The sequence below is a fragment of the Sminthopsis crassicaudata genome, chromosome X (genome assembly GCF_048593235.1).
Source record: "Sminthopsis crassicaudata isolate SCR6 chromosome X, ASM4859323v1, whole genome shotgun sequence".
Taxonomy (NCBI): domain Eukaryota; kingdom Metazoa; phylum Chordata; class Mammalia; order Dasyuromorphia; family Dasyuridae; genus Sminthopsis; species Sminthopsis crassicaudata.
This window is the reverse complement of record NC_133623.1, coordinates 2,025,196-2,043,357: the sequence shown is the minus strand read 5'-3', so window position 1 is coordinate 2,043,357 and position 18,162 is coordinate 2,025,196. Positions and strand designations below refer to the sequence as shown.

The window sequence follows — 18,162 nt, the reverse complement described above, 5'->3', positions numbered from 1 at the left end:
GTAGACTAGTGCTGAAAAATTTCTATTTTCATTGAGTATTAAGCCATTTACTTTTGGAACTCGTGGAATAACTCAGCAAGAGCTTCCTGGAATATAAGTACCGACGTCAAATCTAACACTTTTCTTCTATCACTTAACATGGGGCACAGAAAGTAAGGGGTACTCGGCGCAGGGAACCTTAAGGCTGGATTTAAACAAAATGCAGGGGAGAACAGGAGGGATGACCTGGGAAATCATTAGATTGGGGGTTCCGGCCTTAAGTATTAAATTAAAAATCTGGGGTGGGAGGGGGAAAGAAGTAGGCTGGGAAATCTTTGGCTTTGGAAATTGGGGTTTTAAATCGCTAAACATTAACATAAAAGTCCCAGGAGTTTCAAAATTAAGAGCAGGTACATCAAGGTCTTTGGACAACAAAAGTAAGAGTTCCCGAGCATTGAATAAGGTCACAAGTATTTCAAAGTTCTTTCGGTCCCTGAAGATTAAACTGTAAAGAAAAACATCAATAGCACAGAATGTGAGCAAAGCATTGCACGGCCTGATGGTTCTAAGATGGTTCGTCTATTACAGCATACACGCCAAGCGGATGGAAACAGGCAGTCTCGGGCGTCAATGAGCCAGTCACTGAGAAGTCGCCCAGACAAGTCCCAGGTGCTTCAGGTTCTTCTGGTGCTGGTGGAGGAAGATGGAGGTCAGCTTCTCACCGTCACTTCTCCTTGGAGCACTACAGCCATGGGCGTGCGGCTTTGCCTTTGCTCATTTGCTCAGTCATTTCACAAAAGGAAAGCAAAGTCTCAGGGATTCAGAGTCTTTAGTGTCACCAGTACACTCGGTGGTCTTGAGTCTTGGAGCACAGAAACAAGATGGCGGGAACTTCAAGGCTCCCCCCCCCCACCCATGAATATGGCAGATGTTACAGAATACAGGAACCATTGTGACGCTAAATTCCTCTAAAGTAACCTACTAAATCCTAAACAATCTATTCTCTAATATCTATCACTAACCACCCACCCGCCCCACCCAGGAGTTTGGCAAGTAAAGAGCCGCCCTCCCCCTCCCGCCTCCCGCTTTCTCTTTTCCCGCCATCCCCTCCCCCTTGCGGTTTCCCCACGTGGGGTCCGCCAGCTGCCCTTCCCGCCTGCATGTAACCAAAAAATTCAAAGTCAAAAAATAACAACTTCAAAAAAAACGAGCACGCCCGAGACTGAACGAAGGCTGCCAGAACAGGCCACCTGGCGTGCGGGCACGGCCCACGGCCGCTCACTCGACCCTCTCGACGTACTCGGCGCTGGCAGGCTCGTAGTCGGCCGCAGTGAAGAGCACCGAAGGGTTGCTGGCCAGATACTTGAGGAAATCTTGCATGTGGCCCAGCAGCAGGTTGAGGCTGCTGTCATCCAGGGCCGTGTAGGCCAGCATTGAGCCAAGCTGCACAAAGAGGCGCAACAGATGGGCCCCTCCGTAGATCTGGGACATGCGCATGGTGGGGTGGCTGGCCACGATGTCGCTGTGCTGGGGCCGCTCAAACTTATAGAGCAGCTGGGTGCCCAGCATCACATTGAAATACTCTTTGATGCCGGCCACCAGCTCGTGCACGGCATAGCGCTTGGTGAGCACCCCCGAATTCTGCTGCAGGAGGGCATACTCGGCCAGGATCTCGTCAACATTCTTCCGGGCCGGAAGAATGAAGAGCTTTTTACCGTGGATTATCAGCTCCCAATCTTTAACGAGCAGGGGCTTCAGGCCACTGGGCAGGGTCACCTTGACCTCCCGCCTTTTGATATATTTCTTTTCGGGGACAGGGGCGACCACGGCCAGGGCCTTCTCGCCCTCCCCGTCTTTGGGCCCCTCAGCCCCTCCCTCTCTGCTGCAGTGGCTGCTGCCCTCCCCGGAATCGGAGGCCCGGCTACAGGTTTCAGAGGAGGCCGAGGAGGAGTCATCGCTATCGCTATCCTTCCCGGCTGCACTGTAGCGCAACACGCGGCTCTCGGGGATCCACTCGTAAGACCAGGTGGTCACAGGGGCACGCTGCTCTCGAATATTGAAAAAAGCGCTGGCGGCGCTGCAGCCAGGCACGGCAAAGCCAGCACTAGTGGTGCCGGTGCTGGCCCCGGCCTCGACCCCGGCGCTGGCCTCGGCCCCGGCGCTGACCCCGGCCCCAGCGCTGGCCTCGACCCCGGCCCCGGCGCTGACCTCGACCCCGGCGCTGGCCTCGACCCCGGCCCCGGCGCTGACCTCGACCCCGGCGCTGGCCTCGACCCCGGCCCCGGCGCTGGCCTCGATCCCGGCGCTGGCCTCGACCCCGGCCCCGGCGCTGACCTCGATCCCGGCGCTGGCCTCGACCCCGGCCCCGGCGCTGGCCTCGATCCTGGCGCTGGCCTCGACCCCGGCCCCGGCGCTGGTCTCTCCCAGGCTACCCTCTGGACGTTTGCAGGCGCCATCCTCGGAACCTTTGCTGGTACTAATGGAGGTGGTGGGCCCGGGGGAAGGGGGCGGCAGCATTGGAAGGGCGTGGGGATAGGCCTTGCCTCCAGGTAAGCAGCGGCTCATCCCGGAACCGCCCTCAAGCTTGTAGCGCACCAAATACTGGACCTGCCTATTTTCTATGGCCACACGGATGCACTCGGCCTCCCGGATTATAGGCCCGTGGAAAGTGAGTACCCGCTCCCCCTCCTGGATAGTGGGCAGGACGGGCATTTTCTTACACTCAGGCTTGGAGAAAGCCATCACTCAGCAGCTGGGCTCTAGGGAAGGCTGGCTGAATCAGGAACCACCGGATCTGGAGCCACCGGAACTCGATCTGGAACGGGCGGACCTGGAACCACAGGATCTGGAAGCACTGGATCTGGACCCACTGGAGATGGAACTGCTGGAACTGGAACAGCTGGAGCTGGAAGCGAGCGGACCTGGATCTGCAATGAGCTGGAACCCAGACTGGCCCGAGCCACTACAAGTGGTCTGGAAGAGCAACCGAGGAGCTCGAGGCTCAGAGACTTAGGCTCGGCTTGGTGGGCGCACTCTCCCTGGCTCAGAGCTCTGCCAAGAAGGTGCTGCCTCACCACTCTCCCCAACGGTCTGAGCGGGCCGAGGACGCCAGCGCAGGCGCATAAATGCAGGTGCCGCCCCCAAGCCCCCACTTTGGAACAATGTAACAAAAGAGAACGCCAAACGCTGGTTCTAGAAGCTACTGAAAGGGGTGCGGCCTGGGAAGGTTACTCAAGGTTGGGTGCTATTCAGTTCAAATTTGAGACTCGTGACATCCTGGCTGTGTTATCACGGCCACCCCTTTCTCTTCCCATGCCTCAGCTTCCCCCTCTTGAAAAATACCCCCAGCAAATCCCAGATCCTCTCTAAATCACTCTTTCCAATTTAACTTTCTGATAACTTGGACCAAAACGTGCCCCACAGCTTGCTGAAGGGGAAAAGCTATCATATTTGGAGCCAAAGGGCCTGTGTTCAAATCAACCCTCTCCTACTCCTTAGCCGCCATACCTTCTCTAGGCCTCGGGTATATCCTATAAAAAGGGAGGGGCCGCAGAATCTCTCGGGTGGTTTATCCAGCCCCATCCAGCTTCCATATTCCATGATTCTGAGACCCTCCATTTGTGAGTCCCTAAGAAATAGTCTCGAGTACGGGGACTTGACTAAGGCATCCAGAAACTTGGAAAAATATATCTTTTAATAACTATGTCAATAGAATTGGGTTTTTCCATAATCCTGGATATTTTATGTCTTGTAAAGTTATTCTGAGAGGTCCATAAGCTGCTATGGAAGACTGCTGCCTGTGGGGTCTACAATACGAAAAATGCCCATGTTTGCTATCAAGCAGTACATCAAAGGGTCTAAACCTTTGTGGTTTGGGGCATGCCCTTCTGCCCACTCTAGGCATCGGTTTTCTTTTCTGTAAAATGGGGGGGAGTTAGACCAGGTGGTCTCGAGAGTCCCACCGCCCTGGTCCCTCACTGAGGCACATAATTTCTGTCGGCTTCCCTGCATTTCATTTTTATCGTATTTAGCAATTCTATCGAAACTGATAATTCTCTCCATTTAATTTCTAATCAGAGCTAGTTCACTTTCAGTGCAGAGTGCTTTACAAATAGGATCCTCATAACAATCAGAGAGCAAGGAGCTTACAGGATACCCAATTTTTCAGATGAAGAAACTGACGGAACTGACAAAACTCACAAATTGAAAACTCACAAATCGAAAACTCACAAATCGAAACTCACAAATCGAAACTCACAAATTGGCTGTTAAAATGACTCCTTAGCAAATGAATGATACTGAATGATCCTAGAGAGCTCTAACTACTGCTCTACCTCCAGCTGCCCGTTTATCTTGGAACTGCTCTGCTTGGAGGGATTCGGGCTGACCTAAAATATAGAGTTCCAATCCTGCCAAGTGCTGCCTGTGTAGAATCGTTTCCAGACCACTGGAAGTTCCAAGTGGCTCAGGTATGTGGCCAGCTCCGGCCCAGGAAGAGATCCAGGAGTCAAGCAGCAAGAAGCCTCACTGAGAGCCCCTGCCCGTACCCTGCACAGTCCCACCTCCACCCCCAGTGATCACCGGACTAGAGGAGAAGGCAAAACCATTCACTGTATTACTTAGCCAAGTAACTCCACAGTTTGTTAAAAATGTACATATGGAAGGGAGTCCTTTTCTCCACTTTACTTGTTTCACAAAATTTGGCATTAGACTAATGACTAAGACCCAGTGAAGCCTTGATTATACTTCACAGAGTTTTTTCTTCTTTTATGTGATTTTTCAGTTAATAAGCATTGCTTTTCTTCCCTGCCTGTCTTCCACCTCAGTTTAAAAGAATAAATCTTCTTAACGCATACATTTTCCATTTTTCTTTCCGTCTTCCTCTGTCTCTTTCTTCTCTTTCTCCTTTATCTTTCCTGCTCTTTCCTTCTTTCTTTCTCTTCCTTTTTCTCTTCCTTGTGATTGTGAATACTTTGCAGGGATTTTTTTGTTTTTGTTTTTTATTTTTGTTTTTGGAAAACTGTTCATCTCCTCTGGGGAATGACTATTGGTCTAATTTATTCATTGTTATGTACCTTGTCTGCTAAATTTTTATCAAGGAAATTTGATACAAAAATTTTTTCCCATTCAAACACGTCCTTTTTTACCCTTGACACACTAATATTGCTTTTCCAGAATTTTTTCAGCTTAAAGTACACAAAATTTTCTATTGTACATAATGTTATTTTGTCCCTGTCTCTTTAGTTGAGAGCACATCTACCCAGAGCCAGGGAAAATCTAGGAGCTGCTCGTTTTAAGTCTGATCATTAATGTTAAGACTGCACATCCCTTTCAAAGATTTGGGGGAAGATGGTATGACAGAGCAGTGTCAAATTCAAAGAGAAACGGGGACCACGAAGCTGTCCATAAACTCCCCTGAGGATCACAGACGGACTTAGAGAACCACATATTGATAATGTCTGGGTTTATTGCATTTTTATTTCTTTTGTTAAATATTTTCCAATGACTTTGAATCTGGGCCTGACTGTACCAGGAATGCCGTGGCATGTAGCCCATGTGTTGGACCTCACTAGTGTCAGATGATACTTTAAGCCTCACTTCTGCCAGACTGCTTCAGTGTTTACCCAGCAGTTTTTGACACTTTCCTAGATAATTTATGTTTTCCACTTTATCAAACCCTGGGTTATCAAGTTCCATAGTTTATGATTTTCCCTTATCCACTATGTACCATTGATCTACCTTTCTATTTTTTGGCCAATACCAGATGGATATGATGATTGCTTCTTTATAATAGTTTGAGGTCTAGAAGTGGTCTCTTCTTTAGCTCTAGGGTCTCATTTTGTCATTTCCCTACAAGTCCAAATTTTTGTTTTTCCAAATAAATTGTGTCATGGTTTCATCAAGTTCTCTTAAGAATTCCTATAGTAATTTGATTGGTATAGCATCAAATATTTTGGAATTATTGTCATTTTAATTACACTGGCACACCTCAGCCATTGAACATTCGTCTACTACTTAGGCTATTGTTCAGTCATTCTCCCTGTCTGGCTCTGTCACCCTGAAGAAGTACAGTTTCTAGGGAAAACAGCAGGAAGGAGGTTCCATTTGGCCTTACACTGCTATAGTTCTAACAATCTGTCCCTCGATTGTTGTAAAAGTCTTCTGGCCTAGGAATATGATATTTCTTCCCTTAGATTTTAGTTAGGGAAGATATATTAGGGATCCTGAGGTGCTCTGACCTCTGAGTGCTTTTATTCCAACAATGTGTCTGTCAGTAATTCTAACATCCTCTCACCGTCGTATAGTCCTAGCTCTACTGGTCAGTGAGAACCAAGTTATATAATGAAATAAAATATAATATATATAAAAGAGAGTTAGGTGGTACTACATAGCACAAACAACCAGACGTGGAGTATATAAGTATACATAATTATGATTGTGTGTGTCTATATATATAAACAGAGAAAGAGACAGAGACAGAGAGAGGCATACACACATTCATATAGATAGATAGATAGATAGATAGATAGATAGATAGATAGATAGATAGATAGATAGATATAGATAGATAGATACAGAGATATAGATATATATTATGTTGTGTTATGTTGTGTTACACTATATTATGGTGTAATATTGTGTTATATTTCTTTCTAGTTGAATTTGCATACTCACAGGCTGGAACTCTGTGCCCTGCATGCCTCTGTACTGTCTATTACATAGATTATATTATATTAGGGTGTTCTATTCTGCTATATTTTATTGGAATTGAACTTGTATATAGTCCCAGCCTGGTGCACTATATAGTGCACTATCACCTTTCTATTACATATACTATATTAAATTATGTTATGTTATGATATTATATGTATTATAGATATAAAATATTATAATATAACATAATATTGAATATATTATGTTACCATGTTCTGTTCTATTTCTTTCTAATTATATTATATACACACAGCCTGGTGCTCCCTGCACGTAGTATCTCCTAACTGTTTCTTATGTGTATTATAAATATAACATATTATAATTAACATAATATTATTTGTATTATATTATGTTTCAGTGTCCTGTTCTGTTATATTTCTATCTAATTACATTATATGCTTGCAGCCTGGTACTCACTGCCCCTGCAGTACCTGCTAACTGCCTCTTATATATATTATAAATCAAAAATATTATAATACAGCAAATATTGTATGCATTATATTAAGTTACATGCTCTGTTCTGTTCTATTTTTTTCTAATTACATTACATACCAACAGCCTGGTGCTCCCGGCATTGTAGTATCTCCTAACTGTCTCTTATATGTACCATAAATAAAAAATATTATAATATATCAAATGTTTTATGTATTATATTATGTTATGGTGTTCTGTTCTTTTCTATTTCTCTCTAATTACATTAAATACCAACAGCCTGGTGTACCCTGCACTGCAGTATCTCCTAACTGTCTCTTATATGTATCATAAATCAAAAATATTATAATATAGCAAATATTTTATGTATTATATTATGTTATTGAGTTCTATTCTGTTCTATTTCTCTCTAATTACATTATATACCAACAGCCTGGTGTACCCTGCACTGCAGTATCTCCTAACTGTCTCTTATATGTATCATAAATCAAAAATATTATAATATAGCAAATATTTTATGTATTATATTATGTTATTGAGTTCTATTCTGTTCTATTTCTCTCTAATTACATTATATACCAACAGCCTGGTGTACCCTGCTCTGCAGTACCTCTTCACTGTCTCTTCTATATATCATAAATCAAAAATATTATAATATAGCAAACATTGTATGTATTATATTATGTTATGTTTTCCTGTTCTGTTCTATTTCTTTCTAATTACATTATATTCCAACATCCTGGTGCTCTCTGCCCTGCAGTACCTCCTAACTTTCTCTTATATGTATTATAAATCAAAAATATTAAAATATAACAAATATTGTATGTATTACATTATGTTATGGTGTCCTGTTCTGTTCTATTTCCTTGTAATTACATTATATATCAACAGCCTGGTGCTCCCTACACTGCAGTACCTCCTGTCTCTTATATATAGTATAAATCAAAAATATTATAATATAGCAAATATTGCATGTATTGTATTATGTTACAGGTTCTGTTCTGTAATATTTATTTCTAATTACATTATATACCAAGAGCCTGGTGCTCCCTGCAATGCAGTAAATCCTAATTGCCTCTTATATGTATTATGAATAAAAAATAATTTTATAATATAGCAAATATTGTAGGTATTATATTATGTTATGGGGTTCAATTCTATTCTATTTCTTTCTAATTACATAATGTACAAACACCTATTGCTACCTACAATGCAAATCCTCCTGTCTCTTATATGTATTATAAATAAAAAATATTATAATATAGCAAATATTGGATGTATTGTATTATGTTACATGCTCTGTTCTGTAATATTTCCTTTTAATTCTATTATATACCAACAGCCTGGTGTTCCCTGTATTGCATTACCTCGTACCTGTCTCTTATATCTAGTATCAATCAAAAATATTATAATATAGCAAATATTGTATGTATTATATTATGTTATTGGGTTCTGTTCTGTTCTATTTCTTTCTAATTACATTATATTCCAACATCCTGGTGCTCTCTGCCCTGCCGTACCTCCTAACTGTCTCTTATATGTATCATAAATCAAAAATATGATAATATAACAAATATTGTATGTATTATATTCTTATGTATTCCTATTCTGGTATATTTCCTTCTAATTACATTATATACTCACAGCCTAGTGTTCCCTGCCCTGCAGTATGTCCTAGCTGTCTCTTATATTTATTATAAATGAAAAATAGTATAATATAGCAAATATTTTATATATTTTATTATGTTATAGTGTTCTGTTCTATTCTATTTCTTTCTGATTATATTATATACCCATAGCGTGGTCCTCTCTGCACTGCAGTACCTCCTAACTGTCCGTTATATGTATTATAAATCAAAAATAATTATAATATAGCCAATATTGTATGTATTGTATTATGTTATGGGGTTCTATTTTGTTCTATTTCTTTCTACATATGTTGTGTACAAACACCTGGTGCTCTCTGCCCTAAAGTACCTTCTAACTGTCTCTTATATGTATCATAAATGAAAAATATTATAATATGGCAAATATTATATCTTTTGTATTATGTTACATGCTCTGTTCTGTTCTATTTTTTTCTAATTACATTACATACCAACAACCTGGTGCTCCCGGCATTGTAGTATCTACTAACTGTCTCTAATATGTAGTATAAATCAAAAATATTATAATATAGCAAATATTTTATGTATTATATTATGTTATTGGGTTCTGTTCTGTTCTACTTCTTTCTAATTACATTATATTCCAACATCCTGGTGCTCTCTGCCCTGCAGTACCTCCTAACTTTCTCTTATATGTATCATAAATGAAAAATATGATAATATAGCAAATATTGTATTATTATATCATGTTATGGGGTCCTGTTCTGGTATATTTCCTTGTAATTACATTATATACTTGCAGCATGGTGTTCCCTGTATTGCAGTACCTCCTAACTGTCTCTTAAATGTATTATAAATAAAAATATTATAATATAGCATATATTCTATGTATTTTATTATGTTACATGCTCTGTTCTGTTTTATTGCCTTCTAATTACATTATATACTCACAGCCTGGTGTTCCCTGTATTGTAGTACCTCCTGCCTGTAATATGTATTATAAATCAAAAATATTATAATATAGCAAATATTGTATTATTATATCATGTTATGGTGTCCTGTTCTGGTATATTTCCTTGTAATTACATTATATAATCACAGCCCGGTGTTCCCTGCACTGCAGTACCTCCTGATTGTCTCTTATATGTATTATAAATCAAAAATATTATAATATAACAAATGCTGTATGTATTGTATTATGTTACAGGCTCTGTTCTGTAATATTTCCTTGTAATTACATTATATGCCAACAGCCTGGTGTTCCCTGTATTGCAGTACCTCGTACCTGTCTCTTTTATCTAGTATCAATCAAAAATATTATAATATAGCAAATATTGTATGTATTATATTATGTTACTGGGTTCTGTTCTGTTCTATTTCTTTCTACTTACATTATATTCCAACATTCTGGTGCTCTCTGCCCTGCAGTACCTCCTAACTTTCTCTTATATGTATTATAAATCAAAAATATTAAAATATAACAAATATTGTACATATTATACTATGTTATGGTGTTCTGTTCTGTTCTATTTCTTTCTAATTATATTATATACCAACAGATTTGTGCTCCCTGCACTGCAGTATCTCCTAACTGTCTCTTATATGTATTATAAATCAAAAATATTAAAATATAGCAAATATTGTATTATTACATTATGTTCTGGTGTCCTGTTTTGTTATATTTCCTTGTAATTACTTTATATATCAACATCCTGTTGCTCTCTGCACTGCAGTACCTCCTAACTGTCCCTTATATGTATTATAAATCAAAAATATGATAATATAACAAATATTGTATGTATTATATTATTATGTATTCCTGTTGTGGTATATTTTCTTCTAATTACATTATATACTCACAGCCTGGTGTTCCCTGCACTGCAGTACCTCCTAACTCTCTCTTACATGTATTATAAATAAAAAATATTATACTATAGCAAATGTTTTATGTATTATATTAAGTTATTGGGTTCTATTCTGTTCTATTTCTTTCTAATTACATTATGTACAAACACCTGGTGCTCCCTGCAATGCAAAACCTCCTGTCTATTATATGTATCGTAAATAAAAAATATTATACTATAGCAAATGTTTTATGTATTATATTATGTTATTGGGTTCTATTCTGTTCTATTTCTTTCTAATTACATTTTATGCTTGCAGCCTGGTGTTCCCTGCACTACAGTACCTCCCAACTGTCTCTTATATATATTATAAAACAAAAATTTTATAATATATCAAATATTGTACATATTATATTATGTTATGGTGTTCTGTTCTGTTCTATTTCTTTCTAATTACATTATGTACAAACACTTGTTGCTCCCTGCAATGCAATACATCTTAACTGTAACTTATATGTATTATAAATAAAAAATAATATAATATAGAAAATATTGTACGTATTATATTCTGTTATGGTGTTCTGTTCTGTTCTAATACTTTCTAATTACATTATATACCAAGAGCCTGTTTCTTCCTGTACTGTAGTACATCCTAACTGTCTCTTATATGTATTATAAATCAAATATATTATAATATAGCAAACATTGTATGTATTATATTATGTTACTGGGTTCTGTTCTGTTCTATTTCTTTCTACTTACATTATATTCCAACATCCTGGTGCTCTCTGCACTGCAGTACCTCCCAACTGTCTCTTATATATATTATAAAACAAAAATTTTATAATATATCAAATATTGTACATATTATATTATGTTATGGTGTTCTGTTCTGTTCTATTTCTTTCTAATTACATTATGTACAAACACTTGTTGCTCCCTGCAATGCAATACATCTTAACTGTAACTTATATGTATTATAAATAAAAAATAATATAACATAGAAAATATTGTACGTATTATATTCTGTTATGGTGTTGTGTTCTATTTCTTTCTAATTACATTATATACCAATAGATTTGTGCTCTCTGCACTGTAGTAGTACCTCCTAAATGTCTCTTACATGTATTATAAATCAAAAACATTATAATATATCTAATATTGTATGTATTGTATTATGTTACATGCTCTGTTCTGTTCTATTTCCTTCTAATTACATTCTATACTCACAGCTTGGTGTTCCCTGCACTGCAGTATCTCCTAACTGTCTCTAATATGTATTATAAATCAAAAATATTATAATATAGCAAATATTGTACGTATTATATTCTGTTATGGTGTTCTGTTCTGTTCTATTACTTTCTAATTACATTATATACCAAGAGCCTGTTTTTTCCTGCACTGTAGTACATCCTAACTTCTCTAATATGTATTATAAATCAAAAATATTATAATATAGCAAATATTGTATTATTATATTATGTTATTGGGTTCTATTCTGTTCTATTTCTCACTAATTACATTAAATACCAACAGCCTGGTGTTCCCTGCACTGCAGTACCTCCTAACTGTCTCTTATATGTATTATAAATCAAAAATATTATAATATGGAAAATATTGTATGTATTATATTCTGTTATGGTGTTCTGTTCTGTTCTATTACTTTCTAATTACATTATATACCAAGAGCCTGTGTCTTCCTGTACTGTAGTACATCCTAACTGTCTCTTATATGTATTATAAATCAAATATATTATAATATAGCAAATATTTTATATATTATATTATGTTATGGTGTTCTATTCTGTTCTATTTCTCTCTAATTACATTATATACCAACAGCCTGGTGTACCCTGTATTGCAGTACCTCTTAACTGTCTCTTATATATATCATAAATCAAAAATATTATAATACAGCAAACATTGTATGTATTATATTATGTTATTGGGTTCTGTTCTGTTCTATTTCTTTCTACTTACATTATATTCCAACATCCTGGTGCTCTCTGCACTGCAGTACCTCCTAACTTTCTCTTATATGTATTATAAATCAAAAATATTAAAATATAACAAATATTGTACATATTATATTATGTTATGGTGTTCTGTTCTGTTCTATTTCTTTCTACTTACATTATATTCCAACATCCTGGTGCTCTCTGCACTGCAGTACCTCCTAACTTTCTCTTATATGTATTATAAATCAAAAATATTAAAATATAACAAATATTGTACATATTATATTATGTTATGGTGTTCTGTTCTGTTCTATTTCTTTCTAATTATATTATATACCAACAGATTTATGCTCCCTGCACTGCAGTATCTCCTGTCTCTTATATGTATTATGAATCAAAAATATTATAATATGGAAAATATTGTATTTATTATATTATGTTATGGGGTCCTGTTCTGGTATATTTCCTTGTAATTACATTATATACTTGCAGGCTGGTGTTCCCTGCACTGCAGCATCTCTTAACTGTCTGTAATATGTAGTATAAATCAAAAATATTATAATATAGCAAATATTGTATGTATTATATTATGTAATATTGTTCTGTTCTGTTCTATTTCTTTCTAATTTCATTAAATACCAAGAACCTTGTGTTCCCTGTACTGCAGTACCTCCTAACTCTCTCTTATATGTATTATAAATCTAAAATATTATAATATAACAAATATTGTATTATTACATTGTGTTCCTCTGTCCTGTTTTGTTATATTTCCTTGTAATTACTTTATATATCAACAGCCTGGTCCTCCCTGTACTGCAGTACCTCCTAACTCTCTCTTATATGTATTATAAATCAAAAATATTATAATATAACAAATATTGTATTATTACATTATGTTCTGGTGTCCTGTTTTGTTATATTTCCTTGTAATTACTTTATATATCAACATCCTGGTGCTCTCTGCACTGCAGTACCTCCTAACTGTCCCTTATATGTATCATAAATCAAAAATATGATAATATAACAAATATTGTATGTATTATATTGTTATGTATTCCTGTTCTGGTATATTTCCTTCTAATTACATTATATACTCACAGCCTAGTGTTCCCTCCCCTGCAGTATGTCCTAGCTGTCTCTTATATGTATTATAAATGAAAAATAGTATAATATAGCAAATATTTTATATATTTTATTATGTTATAGTGTTCTGTTCTATTCTATTTCTTTCTGATTATATTATATACCCACAGCGTGGTCCTCTCTGCACTGCAGTAACTCCTTACTGTCCCTTATATGTATTATAAATCAAAAATATGATAATATAAAAAATATTGTATGTATTATATTCTTATGTATTCCTGTTCTGGTATATTTCCTTGTAATTACATTATATACTCACAGCCTAGTGTTCCCTGCACTACACTACCTCCTAACTGTCTCTTATATGTATTATAAATCAAAAATATTATAATATAACAAATGCTATATGTATTGTATTATGTTACAGCCTCTGTTCTGTAATATTTCCTTGTAATTACATTATATACTCACAGCCTGGTGTTCCCTGCACTACACTACCTCCTAACTGTCTCTTACATGTATTATAAATCAAAAATATTATAATATAGCCAATATTGTATGTATTGTATTATGTTATGGGGTTCTATCTTGTTCTATTTCTTTCTACATATGTTGTGTACAAACACCTGGAGCTCTCTGCCCTAAAGTACCTTCTAACTGTCTCTTATATGTATTATCAATAAAAAATATTATAATACAGCAAATATTGTATGTATTATATCACGTTATGGTGTCCTGTTCTGGTATTTTTCCTTGTAATTACATTATATATCAACAGCCTGGTGCTCCCTGCACTGCAGTACCTCGTCACTGTCCCTTATAAGTATTACAAATCAAAAATATGATAATATAACAAATATTGTATGTATTATATTGTTATGTATTCCTGTTCTGGTATATTTCCTTCTAATTACATTATATACTTGCAGCCTGGTGCTCTCTGCCCTGCAGTACCTCCTGTGTCTTATATGTATTATAAAATAAAATATTAAATATAGCACATATTGTATGTGTTATATTATGTTATGATGTTCTGTTCTGTTCTATTTCCTTCTAATTACATTATATATTAACAGCCTGGTGCTCCCTGCAATGCAGTATCTCCTGTCTCTAATATGTAGCGTAAATCAAAAATATTATAATATAGCAAATATTTTATGTATTATATTATGTTATTGGGTTCTGTTCTGTTCTATTTCTTTCTAATTGCATTATATTCCAACATCCTGGTGCTCTCTGCACTGCAGTACCTCCTAACTGTCTGTTATATGTATCATAAATCAAAATATAATAATATAGCAAATATTGTATGTATTATATTGTTATGTATTCCTGTTCTGGTATATTTCCTTGTAATTACATTTTATACTCGTACCCTTGTGTTCCCTGCACTACAGTACCTCCTAACTGCCTCTTATATGTATTATAAATCAAAAATATTATAATATAGCAAATATTGTATTGGGTTCTATTCTGTTCTATTTCTTTCTAAATATATTATATAGCAAGGCCTGGTGTTCCCTGCTCTGCAGTACCTCCTAACTGTCTCTTATATGTATTAAATATTAAAAATATAATATAGCAAATATTGTATGTATTATATTATGTTATTGGGTTCTGTTCTGTTCTATTTCTTTCTAATTACATTATATACCAAGAGCCTGGTGCTCCCTGCACTGCATTACCTCCTAATTGTCTCTTATATGTATTATAAAAATAATTTTATAAGATAGCAAATATTGTACGTGTTACATTATGCTATGGGTTTCTGTTCTGTTCTATTTCTTTCTAATTACATTATAAACCAATAGATTTGTGCTCTCTGCACTGTAGTACCTCCTAAATGTCTCTTACATGTATTATAAATCAAAAACATTATAATATATCTAATATTGTATGTATTGTATTATGTTACATGCTCTGTTCTGTTCTATTTCCTTCTAATTACATTCTATACTCACAGCCTGGTGTTCCCTGCACTGCAGTATCTCCTAACTGTCTCTAATATGTATTATAAATCAAAAATATTATAATATAGCAAATATTGTATTATTATATTATGTTATTGGGTTCTATTCTGTTCTATTTCTCACTAATTACATTAAATACCAACAGCCTGGTGTTCCCTGCACTACAGTACCTCCTAACTGTCTCTTATATGTATTATAAATCAAAAATATTATAATATGGAAAATATTGTACTATTATATTCTGTTATGGTGTTCTGTTCTGTTCTATTACTTTCTAATTACATTATATACCAAGAGCCTGTTTCTTCCTGCACTGTAGTACATCCTAACTTCTCTTATATGTATTATAAATCAAATATATTATAATATAGCAAATATTTTATATATTATATTATGTTATGGTGTTCTATTCTGTTCTATTTCTCTCTAATTACATTATATACCAACAGCCTGGTGTACCCTGTATTGCAGTACCTCTTAACTGTCTCTTATATATATCATAAATCAAAAATATTATAATACAGCAAACATTGTATGTATTATATTATGTTATTGGGTTCTGTTCTGTTCTATTTCTTTCTACTTACATTATATTCCAACATCCTGGTGCTCTCTGCACTGCAGTACCTCCTAACTTTCTCTTATATGTATTATAAATCAAAAATATTAAAATATAACAAATATTGTACATATTATATTATGTTATGGTGTTCTGTTCTGTTCTATTTCTTTCTAATTATATTATATACCAACAGATTTGTGCTCCCTGCACTGCAGTATCTCCTAACTGTCTCTTATATGTATTATGAATCAAAAATATTATAATATGGAAAATATTGTATTTATTATATTATGTTATGGGGTCCTATTCTGGTATATTTCCTTGTAATTACATTATATACTTGCAGGCTGGTGTTCCCTGCACTGCAGCATCTGTTAACTGTCTGTAATATGTAGTATAAATCAAAAATATTATAATATAGCAAATATTGTACGTATTATATTATGTAATATTGTTCTGTTCTGTTCTATTTCTTTCTAACTGCATTAAATACCAAGAACCTTGTGTTCCCTGTACTGCAGTACCTCCTAACTCTCTCTTATATGTATTATAAATCAAAAATATTATAATATAACAAATATTGTATTATTACATTATGTTCTGGTGTCCTGTTTTGTTATATTTCCTTGTAATTACTTTATATATCAACATCCTGGTGCTCTCTGCACTGCAGTACCTCCTAATTGTCCCTTATATGTATCATAAATCAAAAATATGATAATATAACAAATATTGTATGTATTATATTGTTATGTATTCCTGTTCTGGTATATTTCCTTCTAATTACATTATATACTCACAGCCTAGTGTTCCCTCCCCTGCAGTATGTCCTAGCTGTCTCTTATATGTATTATAAATGAAAAATAGTATAATATAGCAAATATTTTATATATTTTATTATGTTATAGTGTTCTGTTCTATTCTATTTCTTTCTGATTATATTATATACCCACAGCGTGGTCCTCTCTGCACTGCAGTACCTCCTTACTGTCCCTTATATGTATTATAAATCAAAAATATGATAATATAAAAAATATTGTATGTATTATATTCTTATGTATTCCTGTTCTGGTATATTTCCTTGTAATTACATTATATACTCACAGCCTAGTGTTCCCTGCACTACACTACTTCCTAACTGTCTCTTATATGTATTATAAATCAAAAATATTATAATATAACAAATGCTGTATGTATTGTATTATGTTACAGGCTCTGTTCTGTAATATTTCCTTGTAATTACATTATATACTCACAGCCTGGTGTTCCCTGCTCTGCAGTACCTCCTAACTGTCTCTTATATGTATTAAATATTAAAAATATAATATAGCAAATATTGTATGTATTATATTATGTTACAGGCTCTATTCCTTTATATTTCTTTCTAATTACATTATATACCAAGAGCCTGGTGCTCCCTGCAATGCAGTACCTCCTAATTGTCTCTTATATGTATTATAAATTAAAAATATAATATAGCAAATATTGTATATATTATATTATGTTACAGGCTCTATTCCTTTATATTTCTTTCTAATTACTTTATATACCAAGAGCCTGGTGCTCCCTGCAATGCAGTACCTCCTAATTGTCTCTTATATGTATTATAAAAATAATTTTATAAGATAGCAAATATTGTACGTGTTACATTATGCTATGGGTTTCTGTTCTGTTCTATTTCTTTCTAATTACATTATATACCAATAGATTTGTGCTCTCTGCACTGTAGTACCTCCTAAATGTCTCTTACATGTATTATAAATCAAAAACATTATAATATATCTAATATTGTATGTATTGTATTATGTTACATGCTCTGTTCTGTTCTATTTCCTTCTAATTACATTCTATACTCACAGCCTGGTGTTCCCTGCACTGCAGTATCTCCTAACTGTCTCTAATATGTATTATAAATCAAAAATATTATAATATAGCAAATATTGTATTATTATATTATGTTATTGGGTTCTATTCTGTTCTATTTCTCACTAATTACATTAAATACCAACAGCC

At 35.5% G+C, this 18,162-nt stretch overlaps 1 protein-coding gene across 1 annotated transcript; it reads right to left on the bottom strand.

Annotated features, from left to right (window-relative positions):
• Positions 1 to 1,133: 1,133 nt before the first annotated feature.
• LOC141548631 (uncharacterized) lies at positions 1,134 to 2,691 on the bottom strand. The gene has a single exon (XM_074277648.1). It carries the CDS (start codon positions 2,689 to 2,691, stop codon positions 1,258 to 1,260), a length of 1,434 nt encoding a protein of 477 aa, XP_074133749.1. The 3' UTR covers positions 1,134 to 1,257.
• Between the last annotated feature and the right edge of the window lie 15,471 nt (positions 2,692 to 18,162).